Here is a 23,795-nt window from a genome sequence, read left to right on the forward strand (position 1 = left end):
ATCGGATGATTTTAATAATATCAATAAGTTGGAGGTTATATATGAAAAAGGAGCCCTTCAAACAAATGAAGAAGTGAAGTCCGTGTGCAGTTACAGAATTGACCTTCAATCCCCACAAGATTTTTCTTACGGCCCCACTCATTCCTTTCAGCCCGTACCGTTGCCGGCGCTTTCTTTTAGTTTTACTTTTCTTTTCCAATTTTACCCCTCAAAATCCACGCGAACGAAAAGGGGGAAGATCAGCGGCAAGAGAACCAAGCCTCTCTCGCTTGAAGCTCTCTCTAATGGGTGGGAGAAAATTTATGGGGGCATTTTGGGTAGTAATTTTTACTCTGCTTCTTCCCGTTCTGTCCTCCGGAGGCGACATAGTTCACAAAGATGACAAGACTCCGAAGGCCCCGGGCTGCTCAAATGATTTTGTCCTGGTAATTTCTTCTCCTTTTTTTTGTTTTTTTTGGATAAATTTCTTGTCTTTCGATTTTATTTTAGGCTGTGATTGTCCGTACATTTGTGGGTTGGCGGAAAGATTGTTGCTTGATTGGTGCCAATAGTAAAATTAGTCAAACCCAGTTGAATTTTTTGTTGGCTAAGCTTATTTTACTATGATTTGTAATTTATGCTGTGATTTATTGCTCTGTTGATATCTTGGAGATTGAAATAATCGAAGGAAGTTCAGTCAGAGGTATTTGAGGGCAGTATTTTTTTTATTTGAATCTTTGCCTGAAGAGAGAGTCCCCATTTTGTGATGTGTTTTACGGTTGTCTCGAGATTTGCTGACCTCATTTTTCGATATACTGGATGAGGTGCTAGTTACTGAGTGTATTCAAGATGATGAAACTCTAAAATTCAAGAAATTAAAAGACTCTACTAATTTAAAGGATCAAGGAGATGGGGGTGGTGCACTGTTCTTAAGATGATACATTTGGTAGCTTTGGAAAGTGGTACTCGGTTGCCTCAGCGTGTCAAGAGTTCTGTTCGTAGTGGGTTTGAATTTGAGATGTAGATAGAGGACATCAAAACAGAGACATATTTGTGCATTGGATATCTGTGGATATTGTTTCTGCTTTTGTGTTATTCTTTATGTTGTTTTGTGAAATATGTAGACTGAAGATGAGTGTTAGAATATAACTATAATTCTCAACCCTCACTACAGCTTTGGAGGTTTGGTTGACACTCAGTGGCGGAGACTTGGACATGGTATCAGAACAACCTAGGTTCAAATCCCATGGCCCACAAATTTAAAGCGGGTCTTTGAAAAGTTGATATTGCTGCATGAGTCTAGGTTTTAGTTTATAAATTGGGCGCTCAATTTGCGAGAGCATGTTTGAGTTTGGTGCAGTGGCAGAGACTTTGACTAAGAGGAATTATTGGAGTAATTGACATGCGAACCATGAGTCAGGGCATTTATACCCCTTGAGCACTATGAACATGTCTGAGGTGCCCAGTTAATATCTTTCTCGGATCTACAAATCCAATTTGGCTTCCATGGGTTATTGCACATGGATACACTTCCCTTATAAGTCCAACTTAACACAATGAAATGATATAATATATAAAGTACAAATGTTTTGCTCTCTACCAAAATGCGGAGACTTAAATTTTCGCAGCTCTGCACGTAACATTATCATTTCATAGTGTAAATAAAAATCTCAGGACAAGCATTGGCAACTTTATGACTTATAAGAGCTGAAGAGCTTGAGTTCGAAGTGACTACCCTTACTCCAAGCTGTGCAAAAATATTATAAAGAAGCTCTGCTCTACTATATACTTGTATGATTAAGGTTCTAAAAGTTATTATTTTATTGCATTTGTTTGTTTTTGTTTTTGTTTTTGCACTTCTATTCTAATGACCGTCATAATTTACTTTTCTATCTTGCAAATTTTCATAAGGAGCACATCATGTCTTTTCCTTGTTCCAGTTATCAAGCATAATGTTTTTTATTCTTCTTTGTACTTGTATTCTAATACCTTTTTTTTCTTAGTTGTATGTCTTCTTTCAGTCAGTAACAATTGTCATTTATCATCGAATGTCTTCTAGGTAAAAGTCCAAACTTGGATTAATAAAATAGAAAGTAATGAATTTGTCGGTGTTAGTGCTCGATTTGGGAAACAAATGGAATCAAAAGAAAAGTATGCCAACCGCACTCGACTTGTCCTTGCAGATCCTTCCGACTGCTGCACTACACCTAAGAATAAGGTTATGTTATTTAGTTTTCATTGTTTTTGTTACAATGCAAGCTTCTATTTTCATATACCGTTACTGAAACGTATACTTATTTTTGTAGCTTGCTGGAGACATCCTACTTGTTGATCGAGGTGGCTGCAAATTTACAATTAAAGCAAAAGTTGCAGAAGCTGCTGGAGCATCTGCTCTTTTAATCGTAAACTACTACAAAGGTATCTGTTCTCTCTTTTTCCCCTCTGGTTCTTATTTTCTTCCTGTTTAATCTTATGTATTGGTAAACCTACTGTTCATATGTATACTTGGATCAATTCTGAACTTCAGAGAGAGAGAGAGAGAGAGAGAGAGAGAGAGAGAGAGAGAGAGAGAGAGAGAGAGAGAGAGAGAGAGAGAGAGAGAGAGAGAGAGAGAGGTCATGGTTGCTTATACTTTATTCTATAAGATGCTGCTTTTTGTTTCTCTACCTCATTTGCTTTTGGTTCTGTTCATATCATAATGCCTGCTACTTAGAAACCTTTACTTTGATGAGTTTGAGCGACGCCTTCTCATTCCTCCTGAATTGTGCTGTTTTAATGATAGTTCCATATTCTGATTCAGTTCAATTTTTTGTTGTGCGATTCGATTACAATCTCATGCTTAGGATCTTTTAACGCCCTCAAGCTTCTAACTGAGAGCAACATGCCACTTGTCCCATAGATCATGTGTCAACAATCTCTTACGTACTTTTAGCATAATTCCTCATTTAGAAGATTTAGGATTTTTTCCTATTAACTTTGCTGTAACTGAACAGACTACTAAAGGTATAGCACCTTTGGAAAATTTATCCCCAACTGAAACAAAAACGAACGCCTGTGAGTTACAGAAGAAATTATATTCTACTTTAACTTCTTGAATGCAGAAAACTAGTTCTTTTTCTTTGTTTTTTATCATTATAAAGCATCACTTTAAAGCAATCAAGAATCTCTATTTGTTCAATCTGTGTGTACATGTATTTTTTTTGGTTTCAGTCATACAATTAGTCAAGTTCAAAATTAAACATGCAAACTAGTAATAGAGAATGGAATCATGCATTATAAACATTTCATCACCTTTTTGTTCTCTCTGTCTATAAACTTTTAACAAACCCCTCCTGTTCAAACTTTGTTCACAGTCTCGATGGGTACATAATGCTCATGGTCACAATTTGCTCTAAGAACTGGTGGAGGAAAATTTTAGGGAGAAAAAAAGAGAGGAAGAAAGCAAGACAGAAATAGATGTATTAAGTTCCGAAAGCACTGTTAAAAAAAGATTTTTCCTGTCAAATCATTTAACTGCCATGACCACTGAGTGTCAAAATAAGAAGAAAGGGAGGAAGAAGATAATGTTACAGAATTAATCATCTACTTGTGGCAAAACATTGAATGAACAAATTCATCTTTCTTAGTAACTAACTAACTAACTAATTAACTATGTGGACTATATGGGATGAGACTGTTCCATCTCACTCTTAAATTCAGCGAGTGTATGGAGTTCCTATACCTAGGTTGTGGCGAAACCAGATCCCTCTTTTTGGTTTTACGGTGCTTTCGGTTTCTTTTACCTTCTGTCTTTGCTAAGCATCTTAAGCTTTTTTTTGGTCCCCCTCACAGGACATGTTGATGCATTGACATCTATGTGATTTGATGCTTCCTTTACTTTCTGATTTCTTATGCCTTCTTTTTGTTTCTTTTATACAGAGTTATACAAGATGGTTTGTGATAGCAATGACACAGATGTAGATATAGGCATACCTGCAGTTATGCTTCCGGAAGATGCTGGTGAAAGCTTGAAGAGAAATATAAGACAAAGAGACTCAGGTAAATATCTGTATGCTCCATAGTGTTTAAGGCACTGGACTATCATGGTAACTCTTTTTCTCCATTCTTCAAGCTGATAAGTTAGACTAAGACTGCTACGAACTAGTATTAGAGTCCTTTTTGACGAAGTATTTGGTATTTAGAAAATATAAAATCTTCTTGGATTGTTTATGATGGCTAAAATGTTGGATCAAAATGGTTCATCCCTAGTTCCTTGTAAGCATCAACCTTTTCAACACATTAACACTTTTCTACATAGATATTGGTTAAGCTTCATATTTTATCCTTGAATGGCATTATAGTTTAATTATTAGTTTATTGTTATCTAAAACAAATTTAAATTCTTAGTTCGTTATTACTTGTTAGTTTCTAAATGGAAATTCATAGCTCCGTTCATAAGAGCTGGCAATAAGAATATCTACATTTAGGGCGGTATTTTCCCTGAGTTATTTAATAACAAAGTTGTACCCTTCTATCTTATTTCCGGGCATGCGCTCATTTCCTTTCTTTACTCCTGTTTATTTTCTATTTGCTCTTACATGGTCTTACATATAATCTTGTTGTGTCTGTTTCTTTTGTCATTGCTATTTTTCTTTTGTCGGTGATATATATCACTTTAATCAACCCATCAGTTGGTCAGGTTTCTACAGCCTGCACATATACCCATGCTTCTGGTTCCAAGAAATGTTTCTAAATCTCAAGACTTTATCAACATCATCTTTTTAAGATCTTTGATACGCAAATTTAAAATATCTCATTTTATTTATGTATTTACACCTTATGAACAAGTATGAAGTATGAACCTGTGGTGGCTTTCTTGCTTCAATACAAGTTCAGAAGTTCTACTCGGCAGTTTTGCTTATTTTTTTTCCGTCGAGTAACTGATTTCTATACCTTGTCTTTTGTAAATTCGGCCTACAGACAAGCAAGTATACCACATAGTTATGGTAATATTTATATATAATATGTGGTTACCCACTCTCCACACATGTCCAGCAGCAGATGTTCACATTGCCTCAACTTGTACTGTTATTTATAAGTTTTCCTTTTTTAAACTTACTTTGAGACATTGCTTTCACTTAAGTTTGAAGAAGTTGAGGTGTTTTCATAAATGTGTGCTCAAGTGTATTATTAGGCAGTACTTGGAGCTCCTTGTAAGATTCTTGGGTGTCGATTTTGAGCGATGGGTTGTCCAATAGAAGTGCCTGCATCATAGCTACCTTGGTTATGACCAGCCATTTTTCTTAGTGTTTATGGTTCAATGTGTGAATGGGTGTACCCAACATTACCTATTTCTGTATGTAGTATCTGTATGCAAATTCTCTACTTTCTTGCCCTTTCAATGGTTTATGTCTTCTGCAGTTGCGGTTCAGTTATATTCTCCAGATCGTCCTCTCGTTGATATTGCGGAGGTGTTTTTGTGGCTTATGGCTGTTGGCACTATATTATGTGCATCTTATTGGTCAGCGTGGAGTGCTAGAGAAGCATCAATTGAACATGACAAACTACTTAAGGTTTCTTTTTTTACCTACACCATGTTGTTGGAAGGGTGTCTCATGATCTTGTTCAGTCTCTGTGTATTATCAATTGCCGTTATGAACTGATAATGAAATATTGGTTATAGGATGCCCCGGACAATTTAGTTAACATGGAATACACAAATGGTGGTGGTGGTGGTGGTGGTGTAGTGGACATCAACATGACATCTGCTGTCTTATTTGTTGTAATTGCATCAGGCTTCTTGGTTCTACTTTACAAACTTATGTCCACTTGGTTTGTGGTGCTTTTGGTGGTTCTATTTTGCATTGGTGGAGTCGAGGTATGTATATTGTCTTTAGTTGCCTCATTCTACTTTGAAAATGACTAGTGTTTTCCTCAAGACTCAGGGTTTTATGCAAGAATAAATAGGTCAGACGTCAGCCAATTGGCAATTACCGTGACCTCTTCTCCTGCATCATTCCATGTCATTTCTGTCAATCCTATAGCTGCTCCCTGGACTATATTCTGTCATCCTAACTGTAATGCTCATCGGTCCCTGCATTTAATCCCTCAATTGGACTAATTGAATCCTCTAGGAACTAAGATAACTGCTTAGCGACAAATATGTGAATTTCTATGCTCCAGTAGTGTCCTTTTGGTCTAAATGCGCACATAAATGTTTCTTCTATGATTTACAGCTAAAGTCTTGGCTCTGGGCTTTTATTTTCATAATTTTATAGAATGAAAATCTCATCTTGTGTCCTATGCCTCACCTTATAGAGGGGTCCAATGCTTGACTTTGTATTTTTGCCTTTGAAAATGACAAACTAACGTAGTCTTTTCCTCAAGACTCAGGGTTTTATGTAAGAATAAATAGGTCAGACGTCAGCCAACTGGCAATTACCGTGACCTCTTCTACTGCATCATTCCATGTCATTTCTGTCAATCCTATAGCTGCTCCCTGGGCTATATTCTGTCATCCTAACTGGAATGCTCATCGGTCCCTGCATTTAATCCCTCAATTGGACTAATTGAATCCTCTCGGAACTAAGATAACTGCTTAGCGACAAATATGTGAATTTCTATACTCCAGTAGTGTCCTTTGGTCTAAATGCGCACATAAATGTGTCTTCTATGATTTACCGCTAAAGTCTTGGCTCTGGGCTTTTCTTTTCACAATTTTATAGAATGAAAATCTCATCATGTGTCCTATGCCTCACCTTATAGAGGGATCCAATGCTTGACTTTGTATTTTTGCCTTTTTATGACACTGGTTTCACCCAGCATTAAGGGCTTCTACGAAGCCTAGAGCTTTGAGGAATATTATATTGCTGGACCTCATTAATTGAATATGGAGGTTTATGCTTAGGTACGGTGTAACAAGTCACATACTTAGCTATTTGACAACAACTTGATAGGATGAGTGATCTTACATTGAAATAAGCTCTTTGTTTGTTTAGACTTTTAACTTATTTTGTGATTAATTTTATCTGTTTGTGTGTTCCTTTCTCTTCAGGGCCTACAAACATGTTTAGTCGCTTTGTTATCATGGTAAGCTAATTGCCTCTTTTTCTTGCTGCATTTTGTTCGTCGAGTGAAGACAAAAATTGGATTTTCAGCTAGCATATATTTGCCTTGGTCAATATGAGATCTATTCAAATTGCAAATGTATGATGTGAATTCAACTATATATATATACTAAAGTTATTGGGTTTACAACTGTAGAAAGTCTTTTCATAGCTACAGTAAAATCGTTTGATATATATAAACGAAGACAGGTAACAAATCACACCTACTGAGTAGCCTAGTTGGTATTTTCCTCCCTCATAAAGTCGTGCCTGTCAGTTGGCCCGCGTTCGGTACCCGGAAGCTTCACTTTTTTAACCTTTAATTAAAAAATTATTTTCATTATGAGTCTTTAAACATTTCATGTTTTGAAATTATCCTCAAATCATGAAAATTGTTGTTAAGGCCTACAATTCTGAAGTTAATTAGAAATTGATCTATCAAATCATTAAATTAATATTAGACTCCTTAATTCTTAAAATTTTATTTTGAAATTACTCCCTTCAATAAAATGTAGAAGCAATAACTAAAGAGATTAATTTAAAAAGGATTGCGAGAATTAGAGGATCTAAAATATTGCTATTAACTTAAGGGATTAATTTCAAAATAATTTTGGATTGCAGGAACACAATAGCAATTTAAATGGTTTTGAAGCCTATCTAATTAAAAAAATTAATTTTTTATTTTAAGTAACAAACTCAAAATTTACCCCATTTTATTCTGAAAACCATGTACATCAGCCTTTTTCCTTCCAATATTAATGTCTTACAACTCTCATATTTTGAAACAAATATCTTAAATCATGAAATGTGCTATCATGCTCAATCGATTCTTAACTCATTTAGAGTTGACCCCTCAAATTATTAAAATTACTACTGGACCCTTCAGATCGTAAATTATTTTGAAATGAGTCCCTTTAATAAAGAGTAGAAGTAATAATTGGAGTCATTAACTTGAAATGATTACGAGAATCGTGAGATCTGATGACAAATTCAATGAGTTGAGGGTTTATTTGAAAATAAATAATTTAGGTGTATTACAGCTCCCAAAAATATTTTTATCCACTAATTAAAAAACATTTTTCTAAACGATTTACTTAACAATTATTTTTTGACTTCTTCGCACATGTTGCGGCACCGTGCGGGTCAATTTTGCTCGTTTTATAAGACACCTTTTGATGGCAAAACATGATGGAAGAATATTCTATTTTACTTTGGGGATAGACTAACTTGGGGACGAATTTACAACTTTTCTTGTAGTCATTGTTTTGGCTGCATTGTTTCTCATCTTTCTTGTAATCTCCCCTTAAATTTCTAAGAAGTTTGGTATGTTTGAATTAGATGAGAACTAGCTATTACTTTGCAACATATATCAGGACTCTTGTATCTTAAGCATTTGATGCAAGTCTATTTGTTCATGTTCAAGTGTTTGTGATTATCAGGCTAAATGAGGATATTACGTTGAAAATTAAAATAGGAAATTGGAGAGAGGTAGTATCAAAGAGACAAATATTATTCATGCATGAACTAAAACATTAACCAATGAAATGGTGTTTACGTTCTAAAAAGAAACTTCCGTCTCAAGGCAGGTGCAAATATAAAGACAAACGTGTGCAGAAAATTTGATGAACAATCTTTGAACTGACTGTTAAAGATTCGTCGAAAGTCGATAACAGAAAATGGGAAGAGCATTACTGAAAACCATGAAATATCATCTGAAATTGTAGGTGGCTTACATCAAGTGATGGAGCTTGATTTGTACCAGTTTAGCTTGGAGAGCTTATAGAGTATAGCTATGTCTGTGTTCTAAGAGGATAAATGCTTAAAGTTTTATTGGACAATATGGGTAAGTTCAAGTTGACTATTATGGTTTCAGTCCACATTGTAATTCTTAAATTTAGTTCCTCTAACCATTACACCAAAACTCTGGAGTTATGGTGAGGATCAAGGATTATAGTTTTATATTAATTCTAACATGCCCCCACAGGTCGAGCGTCCTTTTTTATGGGTCGAAACCTGGACTCACGTAGCGGTGTCAATTTTTAGAAAATCCGCATTTAATTCGTGACCGGTGGGATTTGAACCTGGGTTGCTCTGATACCAACTCAAATTTAGTTCCTCTAACCATTACACCAAAACTCAGGAGTTATGGTGAGGATCAATGATTATAGTTTTATATTAATTCTAACAGTAATCATTGAATATATAATGATAAGCAATTTGCTTTTCTTGATGAGGTTGAAGATAAAAATAGATGCATCTGTTTTTGTAACCCACTGTGGAACTGAAATTCTATGAACTGAACCTATTTCAGTTGGCTGAACAGCCACCACTTTCTTGAAGATCCAGTTAGAATATGAAAGGTAGCCCGGTCAGAAATCTATTGTGAGAGGAATCTCTGCATGTTTTCTTGGTGCAAAAGAAAACTGAAATGGGGTACTTCTGTCTAACCAATTTCTTCTGCAAGGATTCGACTAATATTATTTTTGATGAAGTTTCTGAAGATTGAACCCGAGACCACTTTCTGCAGCCTGAGAATGATTTCACTTCTTTTGTCTGTTCGGGTGGTCAAGGGTATGATGGATAATATAAGCTCCAACTTGAGAAAGCCACTAGAGTAGTTAGTATATTCAGAAAGTTGGAGAACGTTGCTTCAATCTCATATTGGAAAATTATGTAATTATCTTTTACTTGCTTTCTTAAAATAAAATCTGACTGTCTATCTGGCATAAATCCACTTTCTCAACATAACGAACGAGGATAATAAATCTCTTTTTCACATAAAAAGGAAATGATGCTCCATGGTGGACATAATATTTTCTGGCTAGCTGCTTGTCCATTGTTAGAACTTAAAACGCTCTTCTGATTGTTTACCATTTTATTCTTCTTAAAGAAATATATATTGGAGATGATTTTGTTGAATGTTAAGGCATTATATGGTTGCATGTGATGTCAGATATCATTTATGTTTATCAGCACCTAAGGTTCATCGCGTTCCTAATTCCTATATGCATGGGCCATTCGGGGAACTGTTGTTGGCTGTTTTACCTGTTATGTAACCATCTATATCTATTGCTTCTTCATTATGCACAAATTTAGTGTTTGGCTCCAAATTTTAATTATTCTAGGTGTCATCTATGAGTTTCCAGTTAGAGTACCTGTGCTGGAGTTTATGCATTAAATATAGGATGAAATATTTTGCTTTCAGATTTTAGTGAAATGCTCGATTAATTGTCTATGCTATTTTTAGTACTTGCTATTATGTCCGACTTTATTTGATTTACCTAATCTTTTCTTATCGTGGTGAAGCACTTCATGATGTAATTCACCCGAAACTATAACGCTTTTAGGTAAATAGTTTGCTTTCACGATTTTTCAGGTCCAGGTGGTTTAAACATTCTGGAGAAACATTCATCAAAGTACCTTTGTTTGGTCCAGTTTCCTACCTTACACTGGCTGTTTCTCCCTTCTGTATCACATTTTCTGTCATTTGGGCTGTTTACCGCCAGCGACATTTTGCCTGGATTGGGCAAGATATCCTTGTAAGAGCACTTTATGCATGATAAGCATTATTTTATGTCGGTTTTATCTGGTAAAAAGAAGCATCCTGGCATATATAAGTTGTCTTACTTTCATCCGTTTGCTCCTCTTTTGTTTGCACATTACTTTGCTGTTAGTAGAGATTGAATAGTGAGATATGGTCTTTCTGTTCATTTGGTTAGAGTCAGCACCTTTTTTTTAACAAATTCTTTTGCGTTGTCGTCTCTATAGCAAAGGCACTTCTACGTGAAGCATTATCATGAGGGCATCTGTGTCATACGGGCCTGCCCTACACGCACACTCTGCAAGTTTGTGTGTTTCATCCATGTTGGAATATTTATGTCCTTGTTGGCATGTCCATATTCTTGCACTATGGAAGTGAAAATTGTAGAGAAATATTTGAGCGTACTCTTTAAATTTGTACTAGCGATATTTTTTTCGGTGTGTGAAACTTCTTGTTTCCCTTCCATAATGCAATTATATAAAGTATGCATAATATTGCTAATATGTCAGTGCGAAAGTAGGGGAAGAGACGAAAGATCCTTAGTCTTGCTTATATGTGTACAGAGTTAAATGCTAATATGTAAGTGCAAGAGATGAAAGATCCATAAGCTTGCTAATACATGTACGTATTTGTATGCTATTATGTTAGTGCAAGTGTGGGGGAAGAGACAAAGATCCATGCTTGCATCACAATTTTATATTAGTCCATTATTTCTAAGAAACATGTTGTTTTTCATGACGAGATGCATTGGATTTCTAAACATGTGATGGGATTGATTTTTTTTTCATTGCATGTTCATTTCAGAAAGAACAAAACTTTCTGCTGTTACTTCTGTTTCAAATTTTTACTGCTCAGTGATTCATGATCTAAAAAAAAACTTTGGAAGTTTGTAGACTTTTGTATCATAATCATATAAGACAACCTCATTTGAAACTTCAAAAAATAGGATTTTACATGCACATATAATTTTTTAAAATTGCAGACAATGCATTGTCTCTCTTTGACTGCTATATTTGGGTTTGATTGTTTCCTTTCTAATGGCATGCCATTTTATTCAGGGCATTGCATTGATAATAACGGTTATTCAGATTGTGCGCATACCTAATCTGAAGGTAAAAGCTTATCGTCCTTCTTTGATAGTTTACTTTCAAGTTATCTTTGTGCTTATCCACATTGACATGAACTGCAAGCAATAACACTTGTGCTTGTATGTGTATGAAAAATCTTTTCACTTAGATCCTCTTCTGATCAGCATAGTCAATTTGGGTAGTGTATCTCCACTTCTACATATTTACTTCATAAGTAAACGGTTACATTCCCATATTTGCAACTTTGAATTTTTTTCTTGAACTATTTGCACTTTCTAAAATATTGTCGACAAGTTGTTGCCAAGTTTCTGGCAAAGAAACTATAGACAAAAAAAAGTTATGCATACACCTGTTACAGCCGGTTGATAGTAGGCAAAGGGAAAAGATGATGGAAGCTGTTGTAGGGAGTCACCTTTCTTCTCAGAGGCACAGTAAGATGGAGTTAAATGGAGTCCCATTCCAAAATCAAATTTGTCATTAGGAATTTTCTTGGGTGATTCTTGACTATATCATCAAGAATCAAAATCAAAGGAAAATATTGCACAAGTAACTCTGTCATAGTTGCAGATTGTAATGTTTATAAATTTTCTTTAGTAACTTCCAACGTCAAACACAACAAAGACTTGATTTGTTAATTCAGTTTTTGTCTTTTTTTTGTGCTGCAAAAGTCGTTGTCATTATAAAACCAATTTTATGATAGCAATTAAGCTTTAATAGAGCATTTACGGAACTTCAATCCAGAATTTTAATTGAATACTGCATTGTATTATGCTTCATCTATTACAGATGTTTACACTACTTCCTTTATGAAACCAGGTTGGTACTGTGCTCCTAGGTTGCGCCTTCTTGTATGACATATTTTGGGTGTTTGCGTCAAAAAGTTTGTTCCATGAAAGCGTAATGATTGTGGTAAGTAATTTACTTTTAATTGTGCATTGACTAAGGTATTATTTCCAGGTGACCGATAATACATTAATATGTCAAATAATGTTTACATGTTCTTCATACTTGGCAGGTTGCACGGGGTGACAGAAGTGGCGAGGACGGTGTGCCTATGTTACTTAAGATACCACGCATGTTTGATCCATGGGGTGGATATAGTGTCATTGGTTTTGGTGACATTCTTCTTCCAGGACTGCTAGTGGCATTTGCATTGAGGTTCAGATTCAGTCTTTTTAAAGCATTTTCAGTTTTAATCATCTACTTTTGGAATGGAGCTTGTCTAGTTTGTCTAAAATGCTAGGGTTAATTTCGGATAGACCCTTGTACTATCACTTGATTGCAGATAGATGCCCTGATGCTCTGTAGTTCTATTGCTGTGGATAGAACCCTTAGTGAAAACTTTTTGATTCTTTTGCACACAGGAGGTCTATTAGTCGATCAATCTCTGTGTCTCTCTAAAATTTTAGGTTTAGTTCTGGATTACTATCGCTCAATTGCAGATAGATGCCCTGTAGTTCTATTGCTGTAGATAGAACCCTTGGTGAAAACTTTTTGACTCTTTTGCACTGTCTATCTGCAATAGTAGAACTGTAGAGGGTCTATCAGCAATTGGGCAAGAGTACAAGGGGTTATCTACAATTAACTCAGAATTTTATTGCACAATATTTTCTGATTCTTTTCTTTCAGATGGTAGAGAAAGATATCGTCCACTAAGTGAGTGCAAAGCAAGAGATACATCAGCTGTTTATCTTATGTTTTCTGTTTTCATACAAGTAACTAATGGAATGGTTCTTTCTTGTTCTTACTTTAATAAGACACATCACTTGACAATAAAATTCAATTTAGTAAATTTTGATACTTTAATACGGAGAAAATATCTCAACCTCTAGGTACAAAAGTCGGATGAGGTTCCTGAAAGCTGATGAACTGTAATATCTCAATTTCTGTTGATATAAAGCTTATCTTTTGACACCTTCCAATGATCTTAGAAGGGGAATTTTGTTTGAAGAAGAATTCTGTCACATATGTTATCCACCCTCTTCCCAAGTTTAAATAGTATGTCAAACAATCATAGTTAAAGTCCAAATCTCATGCAGTATACAGTGCTTCACAAACTACTACTGCATTCCAATACTTAATCTAATCAAACCTCAATATGTAAGTTTACTTAAAGTCCATGAAGTGAGGCAGAATAAGCTTTGCCTCATCTCTATTACTTTTTGCATAATTTGAGTGAAAGTGGAAGAATTCTTTGGCTTACTATTGTCCTTTAACAGAATTCTCTCTTCCAATAATTCCTTTTGGATTGTAGCTATTTATTTATTCAAAAGCCAGATACTTAGGTTGTTGCATGATTGATCTGGCATGGAGATTGCTGCATGTTTTCATGTTATTAAGTTCACCCTGCCCTTTTCCCCTTTTTCTCTCCTTGTGTTTTTCTTTTGTCACTGCTGCGGTAATGATATTAATATCTTATTTACCAATTAATTCCAGGTGCCAGATCAAATTTATTTCTCAGTTTATGTGGTTTACCGATACACCCCTTTGCATCAATTCTTACTGTTAAAATGTGCTTTTTTTTATCTGGCTGTTTTCTATTAGTATTTATTTCCTAGGTACTGAGGATGAATGTATCTGTTGTCAGTTAAATACATACATCTTTGCTGATTGTTCTTCTACATATCTTTCTGAATGCATGGAGTTTCTGTTTCTGTTTCTGTTTGTAGGTATGATTGGGCTGCAAATAAGAATTTGAGGGCAGGTTACTTCCTGTGGACTATGGTGGCCTATGGTTTCGGTAAGTTTATGAAGTTATTGATAATTGACAAGTACAGTACAAGTAGAGAAGACATGATATATACTGAACAGTCTTGTGAGGTTGATGGACGATCTATTTATGAACATATCTTAACATGCTTGCCATGTTTAGTTGTAGCACCACGAAGCACAGGATAAATGAAACAAAAGGCAAGATGGCTGATTGATGCTGCTACTAGATAATAGTCGCTTGTTTTTTTTTTTCAATTAAACTTCTTTTTTCTAATCACTTGTAAGATTTGTCAAGCCAACTTCTTACCCATCTCCAGCCCATTTTTACCGAGACAGATTGTGTCATAATCCTGTACACCATGTGTAATTGTACCGAATCTATTTCCTAGATGACTCCCAACTACATTACATTTCAATACCAAGTTATAGGAAATTCAGAAGTTGCATGATAATGTCTTTATATTTATTTTTTTGCAGGTCTACTAATAACATATGTGGCTCTTAATTTGATGGATGGACATGGTCAACCAGCTCTTCTATACATTGTTCCCTTCACCCTAGGTGAGTTTCATCCAACCGAGCTCTGCAAATCTAATCTATAAATTAGTATTATCATTGTGGAGCTCCATTTTGCCTGTGGATGATCTTCTTTACTGCGATCAATTTTCTTGCTCTTGTTATTCCTTGGTAATCACTTTTCTAACTTTGTGCAGGCACGCTATCGGCACTGGGAAGAAAAAGAGGCGAACTTAGAAATATTTGGGAGAAGGGAGAGCCCGAGAGAATTTGCCCGCATGTCAAGCTTACCCCAGAATAGGCCTCTAGTCTTTTCCCCCCCTCCTTGTATACCACACTAAACGATCAGTTATTTGTTGTATGTATAAAGTACTAAAGGTGTTAAGGCATTGTAAATTCTGAGCTAAAGGAATGAACACATTGAATCAGTTACTGGAAATGGAAACCGAAGACGATAAACTCTTTTGTGATCCCATTCGCATAGTGAAAAGCTTTCTTGAAATTTTGTCCGGTGAAAGGATCAAAGGAACATGATGCTTTATCAATACGTTGGTGCCTGAGATTGAAGTTTGTGACTGCAATGGTTCTGACTCGCTGCCCTGTTCACTATTTTCTCAGTAGCATATGATGGAAGATTATTCCATCTCTGGAAAGAAACTACAAATCGTATCTTATTTATGTACAATTTAGTACGAGTTTAGACTTTGTTCTTGTTGCCTTGCGCGTCCTAAAAGCATAAGTTTCTGTTATCGCACGCATCCTGATATTTTGAACTGAAAAAAGAAAAGGAGAAATTTGAGATTATGTAACTTAAAAAAGGTTTGAATGAGATTTTATTTTGCTCCCTTCTTCATATTTACCCACCTCCTTCCACGAAACAACAGCAGCATCAAACTTTTCCATGAAGACATCCCTCACCTGAACCTCTTAACCGCTGCCAGAAATTATGATCCCTCAAAAAGTGATAATCTAATCAAATCTTTACGATCGAAAATACCACCAAATTACTCATCAGAAATTTGCTATGCATAGATATAATGCCTTCAGCTTTAGCTTACCAAGTTGAAGGGTGAAAGCTCGCTCGATCTCAGCAGAATTTCGTAGAAAGCAAATCTGACTGTTGAAAACAAATAATTTTCAAAAGATACATGATCATATTCTCAAAAATGAAGCGCTCAATTCATCACTTGAATACGAGACCCAGAACCTCAACAGAAGCACAAAGAGGATGAAAGAAAAGCAGAAGTGGATTAAATACTCCATTCTATAAAGCACAAGAATCCAAGAATGCAACCAGGTCCATGCCACTTCTAGCAGCTGAACAGTTGCTGTTCCCGGTAGAAACTTAATGCACATTGCCGACACCCAAGTATTTCTATTTTGTTGATTATTTAAATTGCGAACATCATGACATTAACTTCAGCAACGGCTGGAGTCTGGAAGACAGAGCCGACCCTCATGCAAATATTGCATGCAGAGGGCTCGTGCATCTGGAGAGTTTTACATAAACACTGGCAAGTCCTCCCTAAAGTTGCACAATTACAAACATATTGACATAAAATTGCATAAATAATTTAAAAAAACTGAAAATACATGCCAATGGCCGTTTCATGTACACCACATTTTGTCAATGGCAGTCTACACTCTCTCAACAGAGACAAGGTTCACCTACCATTCAAAAGAATGGATCAGCTTCAATTGGTCTTATATATGCCTGCATGCTCATCTATGGCCAACACCTGCACCTCAGTGATTATCTAGTTCATAAGTTTATATGATAGAATACGGAAAAAGCTTACATCAATTAAATACAGAGAAGACGATATTGACAGAGAATGCAAACCTGTGTATCTTCTAAGGGAACTATTCCCATTCAGCAAATTCGGAACAAGTCTTCTATCCTGGCCTAGAGATAGGATTTCTTGCATTCTTTCAGGCCAATCAGAATTCAGTCTCCGTGCAAAATCTTCCACTTCTCTGTAATAATTTATAAAATGGATGAGGCAAGCTAGATTAAGATGCAATGGGTCATTATACTCACGTCAGGAGTTTATTTGCATAGCAGCTGTCAAAATGACATAACTGGGATGCAAACAAAGATATATATAACTTGATGTATGAGAAAAGCAAAATAAATAAGAGGAACGCCTTAATAAGGTGAAAGGATAACAAGTCTTTTGCTGCACAAGCATAATAGGTCCAATACAAATACAAGTCTACAGTGACAACCATGTTCTTGCTAGTTTAGCCCATAGCAGCTTGTATTTTTTACGACAGATTGACGCATGCCACTAAATTATGCCACCTTATGTACACAAAAGAAAGCAGAAGCTCATAGTTTGACCTTGGTTATGGAAATTTGTTTTTTTATGGAACATACATATAAATATGCGTGGATAATACCTCTTCTTCCACTTCCAGTTACTATGTTTATAGGATTTGGACTTTTTCTTATTCCGACAGCAAGAAAAAATATTCTTCATGGGCATCCTGCTTTTCTATGTTCTATAGACTTGTATGTAACTATTGACAGTTGGGATATAATACATAGTTTGAATATTCCACCAAAAAGTTTGATTTTAGAACAAGATGATCAATATTAAGTTCTAAATGTAACTATTGAGAGTTGGGATATTATACATAGTTTGATATTCCACCAAAAAGTTTGCTTTTAGTTCAAAATGATCAATATGTAGAATCTGAACAAGTGATTGCTGAGATTCAGGCCGCAAGCTTGTCCTATACTTGTTGAGGCAATTTGGTTAGTTTGATCTCGAATACTTCACCTTGATCATTCCCCCTCAACTTTGATGCAGAAAGCGTAAAAAAGACAATTATCTTGATTATAATGTTTAAGAACTTACTTTCTGCTTATGTATATCTTACTTATTGCTTTACCTAGTTCCTGTGGTTCCAATAGTTTCACCCTCAGTTTCAGTTAGCTTTGTATAGTGTTGCACGGAACAAGTATCCCATCAGAACCGTATCTCAATAGGACTGGGGTGGTTTTAACCATAAAAATAAAAGCTAAAGTTTCCAAAGTAACTCTTTCTCCACGCGCAAAAGGCATATTTCCGTATTCTATGTGCGGTTCTGATCTTGCAAGCATATCTCTGTTGCACACACGCACGCACAGATATATATAACAAGATGGTCACTGTTTAGTGAAGGCAAGTGTTTAAAGGCTACCTTATATTATCGAGTGCACTGAATAAGTGGCTTTCGAGTAAGTGATGTGGCCCTCTAGCAATTTAAGTGGCCTCCAGGAAACATATGATAGGTGTATGCTAGGCACACCCTGTCTTCAGCTGCCTTTATTGTGATTAATTTATGCACTTTGCCATGCTACCGGACTATAGTATTTGTAGCCTTCGTGTCAGGATTGAGGAGATTTACGAATTATCATTTTTAATATACATGTAAAATTAAATATTATAAGTTTAAATGGTTATAATATCGCTACCATAACAATGATCAGCTATTAACTATTCAAAATTTTAAGACGAAAACCTGTAAAATACAAAAAGAATGGAATAAAAGGAAAAGAAAACCAATAAAGGTAACTTGTGTGCAGTAACCAAATTAAAACAAGGACACTTACCTGTCAAGTTCCTCCTTCATTGCAGGATCCAACTCATCATCAATATCTACATCATCAAATTCAACTTTGGACACTAAGTCGCTCTCTGTGCTTTCAAGTCTTGCTGAGCTCCTACTTGGGGTAGGAGAGCACTTGCCAACAGCTTCGTGGCATATTGTAAGACTAACAGCTTCCTGAACCTTAATATCCACATCAAGTAAATGACTCGTCTAGAAAAACAAACTTGCGCAGAAGAATTAAAATTAAATCAAACCTTCTTGGACAATTCTTTGCCTGTTGTGCTCCTACATGGATCCTTCAACTGATCCTTTTTCCTTCTATTCTTTTTTTTACTTTTTGCACCTCTAACAGCTTTAGAATCTGTGCAAATCAAAATAAAGAGCAACTTAGTGTTCACTCTTTGGAAAATAAGGGAGCATGCGTCTCAGTTAGAGATTATTCTATAAACATCAAAGTTTTAGGATCCAAGGTTAAGAATGGATCCATATGTCATGATTTAATGTTAGCCGAATGCAACAATTAACATCCATGAAATACCATGAATTATCATGAAACTTGGTTTCAGAGATTGACGCAAAAGATGGTAAATTTAACATCTAACACTCATATCAATTGTATGCTATAAATAAGCATGAAGGAGAAAACTTCATGACTAAAGCAATCCAGAAATAAACTAAACCTATCCCAAAAAAAAAAGATTCATGTATTCTAGAAATTTTGTAGAAATCACCATGAGATACAAACAAGTATCAGGACAACAAAGGTAAGGAAACAGAATAAGGTAGATCACCTTCATCACTGATCATAGAAGGACAAAAGCACTAACAGTAGGAATTGCCTATCGAAAGAAAGAGAAACAATGAACATAATGGGCTGCAAATATATTAAGTACATAAAAAGAGGACATACCTCCATCTCCATTTATAAAAGACAAAAGGTCATCAACAGACCGCTCATCTACTTGCTCATCTACTCGCTCTTCTTCAACTTCAACATCCTAAAACAGGAAGTCAAAATATAAGGCTGGCACATTTATAATTAGAACCCTAAACTTCAACCTGAAAATTTTATAAAGAAACTTTAGCTTATTATTACTGCACCATAGTCTGCAAAGATGGTGTAGCTATTACCTTTAGCTTTTGTCTATCCTTTAGTTCTTTTCTTTTTTTAGCATAAAGTCGATTCAACAGACGAATTCGTGGATCATCGGTGGTATTTTTCAATGGTTCCAATTTCTCTTCCTGAAAAGTGACCAATGAGATAAGAACAATATTCACACTACAATGGATGAACAGAAAAGAAAATGAAATAAAGCAAATACCTCAGTGAGGTCATCAGGCAAATGGAATGTCTCGCGTATCTCCTCAGGTGTTTTTCCTTCAATCATGCGAGCAAGTGCCCTGCTAGTGAGATCAACCAAAGGTTTTAATTGGAGACTATCAGCAGCAGAAGCCAATTCACATAACCTTTTGGTGTCAGCCTTAACAAACTTTTCATCAAAGGACTTCCGCTCCTACACAAAGTAAATATAAAACTGTTGAACAAAACAAAGATAATGGTAAACCCTCTGTCCTCTAGTTTCAATCATGTAATGATCTGCAACAAGCTAGTCAACTGGTTGATTAAGCATTCAAACCTGTTCACCCTATAAGAAAAATTGCTAGCCCCTTAGACAAATTGATGCTTAAAGCATCTAAAGGACCGGTTGTGAACTTTAGTACTTTGAAAAACTAGAAATGCACTACATTCAAGAAGAGAACCAACCTTGTTAGAACGGCCTGGCATTTGATGAAATCGACAGTAATCGAGGATCAAGCTAAGAATAGCTGGGTTGACCCTTTCTGGAAGAGAAATAGCATAGTTCTTGGAAGAACCCAGGCCCTTTTGAAGTATTTCTCGACATATCATGGGGCAGAACATAGCAACCTCCTCCTCTACTTGTTGGATTGAACCATCGGCACACTCGAGCCATATATATGACTTCATAGCCTGTTAGAAAATACCCAAATATATGACTCAATATATCTCGACATATCATGTAATCATTGTTAAATTGATGCAGATTAACTCATAAGAAATAAGTGATGTATAAGTTGGAGGAGTCTAATAAAATGGAAAAATTAGCAAAACTCTGGCATTGTAATTCCCTTCAAAATAACAGACCTTGTTGTATTGTTGGCGGTTAGAGAAACACAGAAAGAGGTATAAGGGAAGTAAACAAAGTGAACATTGAACAAACAAAAAGTCAAGAAGAAAGAAAGATTCCCATTTCGAATATGTGTGTGAGCGGTCTTAGGGATTCCCAACGCACCTCTGGTTTGATGATTGCCATTTCGCTTTCTGACATTTTGATGTGGTCCTTAAGTATACAATGAAACTGGATTACCAAGCACAAAGAGAGTTATGACTTCTCCCCACCGTCAACAAATTTAAATCAGCAAGCCGCAGGTGGGCTGGCAAGGACACCTTGTCCTTATACAATGAATATTGACTGCCTACATACACAGCTGTGAATTATAGATACACTAATGACATATATATAATTCCTATTTGAGAAAGCCTTTAGCATCTGTAAGCCTATCATAGAAAAGGCTTCAGTGGGAAAGCTGTAATGGCAGAGTCTCAAATTACTTGCTTGACCTACCAAAATAGAAAAGAAAAAAAAAACCAGAATTATGATTCAAAGATATACCAAAAATAACCAATCGTACTAATACAACAATGCAATTATGCATTAAGTACAGAATTTTAAAAGACCTGTCATCCTGAATACAAACTTTTTATGCAAACCCTTTTTCTTTATAAATTCAAATTACTAGACGCTCTCATTGTTCACAATTTATTTACTAGTATACAAAACTACAGCTACATGTAGAAGGACATATAGCAACGTGACATGACATAAGAAGCTTGAATAAGACACGACAATGCAAACATTATATAACTCAATACAACAAGTTGCTATAAAGTACACATGATTCTGATTTGGTTTAAGTGGCAAACAAGTGTCCTTTCACAATCATGGTTAAATGTTTTGGTTTTTTATGAATCTGGGAAAACTTTGGTTTAGTCTTAAACATGTATAACTTTTAATCAAGCGACACTATCAGTAGAATTATTTGATTTCTTCAGTCAATGATTCTAACCAAAAATCCAATCATGGGTCACAACCACAACAAACTTTTTCGGTCTCATTTGATTCTCAAATGATCATAGAACGTGACAAAACGATGAATAACATGTTCTAGAATGGTACAAAGAAAGCATCAGTGGGTAAAAATTGCCAGTTTCAACATGACACCCAGTACTAGGTACAGGGGCGGAGCTGAATGGGTGCCTCTGGGTTCCCAGGACACCAGTAAAAACTGAATATCTACCAGAGAGCACATATAAAAATAACAAAAGTATAGATGGTTTAGCAGAAAAGGGTCTCAAGGAACCCAGCATGCGCGCGGGTTCGAATCTCGCAAGGAATCCATCATGCGCGTGGGTTCGAATTTTTTCAGCTTAATGATAGTTTGGTGGCTAATGTTGAGAGAGATGTATTTTCCACCATTACCGATGTATCTATAGGACACCATAGGATTAAAATCCTGGCTCCGCCACTGACTAGGTACAATCAATAATTTCACTGATTCTGCCGATAATGTAGGTACTAAATTTGCAACCTTTGCTGGTCAATCTCTAATTTTTTCCTCTAATTTCATAAACAGAAAACCTAATTTGCCATTTAAACGAATAAACACAGCTTCCATGAATAATCACGCAATTGATCTTTATCCTTAGAATTCCGTAATGAAAACTTGGTGCTAACAAAAAAATAAAGCAAAACATACAATGGCGTATTCGAACCTTAATCTTCGCGCTGAGCTACAAAAAGAAGTTAAATTTTGAAAGAAAAATTTAACCTTCGGTAAATAGAAAAGGGAAAAGATGGGACTTTGGATTCTCTTCGATGACGGAGTAACCTGCGGCGGGCGGCGCGGCGGCGTCGGAGAGAGATAGGGGCCTCTGTGTAAGCTTAGAGAGAGAAAGCAAAGGGGAATGATGAGAGAGAGTGAAGCAAGAGAAAGTTTGGGGGGGGGGAGGGCGGAGGGGGTCGATTCTCTGAATGCCTCACAAGGATTAGGTTTTTCAGGGTTTTTTTTGCATATCGAACCTTTAACAGCTTTCGCATTTCCGTACGCACCCTCAAAATAAGTTTCCTAGTATGTACTCTTTCCTTACTACTGCTACTCATATTTTTATTTACCTTTTATTTGTAAAATTAATTTCCTAGTATTTTCCTTTTATTCTTTATTCTTTTTTTTTTGAAGTGTGAAATCTTTTTCTCTATATTGCTATTACTCAAAAGCGACAATACAATTTGTAAAATTTTCCTTGGAAATGTCATAAACCCAGCAAGATTCGTGTTTTATTCTGAGTGTAAAAAAAGTATGTTTCTTTATGAATGAGCTTGGAATGTGAAATATTAGTATGCTTTTTAAAAAAAAATACTTCTATTGCTAGCATGCAACAGTACTACTTATACTTCTTATTGTTCTTAAAAATATCATAATTAGGAAAATTTTGTATTCCATGTTCAGTGTCAAAATGATAAACTTTGATAGGAATGGGGTGTTTCTTAGTTTTGTACGAACAATAGAAAAGAAATTTCAATACTTTTTTTTTCTCCCCCAAACATTCAACCTCGCTCTCCTTTTAATAATGATATTTTTTGTTGTATAAAGACAAAACCTATGATTATTTTTTTAAAGCTAATCAACAACAATTTCATAGTGTATCATTGCCACTAGTGGCGAAACCAACAATTTTGGCAGAAGATCCAAAAAATAAATTAAACTTTCACTCACAATAGTAGAAGATACTTAATCTCTTTTAATAAATCGTTCCTTGATTGAGTCAGCATATTAGTCCCTCAAGTCTTTCACACTTCACAAGTAGTCCCTTAAATTGTGAAAAATGCTATTAGGTCCCCTAATTGTTGACTGATTTAGAAATTAGGATGTCCACTCGAGAATATAAATAACTATTAGAGGGATTACTTTGAAAAAAATTGAGAATTGGAGAAGCTACGACAATAGATTTTACTTGGCAATCCCTCCAAATGCTACATCTAGTCTTGATTTTCATTTTTTTTGACGAAAAGAAACAGGATGAGATGCCCTGTTCATATATCATTGATTATCCAAAAAATAAGAAGCCAATCTTAAACCTTAAAGACACAAGCCTAAGTGCCACAAACCAAGAATCTCCACCTAAGAATAGGGAGA

General features: G+C 35.6%; 2 protein-coding genes across 6 annotated transcripts; one reads left to right on the forward strand and one right to left on the reverse strand.

Annotated features, from left to right (window-relative positions):
• Positions 1 to 210: 210 nt before the first annotated feature.
• On the forward strand, positions 211 to 15,426 carry LOC109827236 (signal peptide peptidase-like 4). Its single transcript, XM_020394199.1, has 14 exons — positions 211 to 425; positions 2,039 to 2,197; positions 2,286 to 2,397; positions 3,898 to 4,017; positions 5,380 to 5,531; positions 5,642 to 5,836; positions 7,013 to 7,047; positions 10,441 to 10,603; positions 11,664 to 11,717; positions 12,510 to 12,602; positions 12,709 to 12,851; positions 14,363 to 14,433; positions 14,883 to 14,966; positions 15,119 to 15,426. The coding sequence occupies exons 1-14, from the start codon at positions 285 to 287 to the stop codon at positions 15,220 to 15,222; spliced, it is 1,626 nt and encodes a 541-aa protein (XP_020249788.1). The 5' UTR covers positions 211 to 284; the 3' UTR covers positions 15,223 to 15,426.
• Positions 15,427 to 16,276: 850 nt separating this feature from the next.
• Positions 16,277 to 22,698, reverse strand: LOC109827245 (SKP1-like protein 21). Of its 5 annotated transcripts, none has more exons than XM_020394217.1 (10): positions 22,431 to 22,620; positions 20,834 to 21,162; positions 20,287 to 20,511; positions 19,844 to 20,035; positions 19,653 to 19,763; positions 19,432 to 19,519; positions 18,776 to 18,882; positions 18,523 to 18,701; positions 16,765 to 16,898; positions 16,277 to 16,678 (listed from the first exon to the last, which is right to left on the reverse strand). In XM_020394217.1, exons 2-10 carry the CDS (start codon positions 20,867 to 20,869, stop codon positions 16,668 to 16,670), a joined length of 1,083 nt encoding a protein of 360 aa, XP_020249806.1. In that variant the 5' UTR covers positions 20,870 to 21,162; positions 22,431 to 22,620; the 3' UTR covers positions 16,277 to 16,667. The 5 variants fall into 5 exon arrangements, with proteins under 5 accessions (XP_020249806.1, XP_020249804.1, XP_020249805.1 ...); XM_020394215.1 differs by having other exon boundaries at positions 16,277 to 16,660; positions 22,431 to 22,619; XM_020394216.1 differs by having other exon boundaries at positions 16,277 to 16,660; positions 18,523 to 18,695; positions 22,431 to 22,618.
• Positions 22,699 to 23,795: the final 1,097 nt, after the last annotated feature.

The sequence above is a fragment of the Asparagus officinalis genome, unplaced genomic scaffold, assembly GCF_001876935.1.
Source record: "Asparagus officinalis unplaced genomic scaffold, Aspof.V1 AsparagusV1_Un95, whole genome shotgun sequence".
In the NCBI taxonomy this organism is placed as follows: Eukaryota; Viridiplantae; Streptophyta; class Magnoliopsida; order Asparagales; family Asparagaceae; genus Asparagus; species Asparagus officinalis.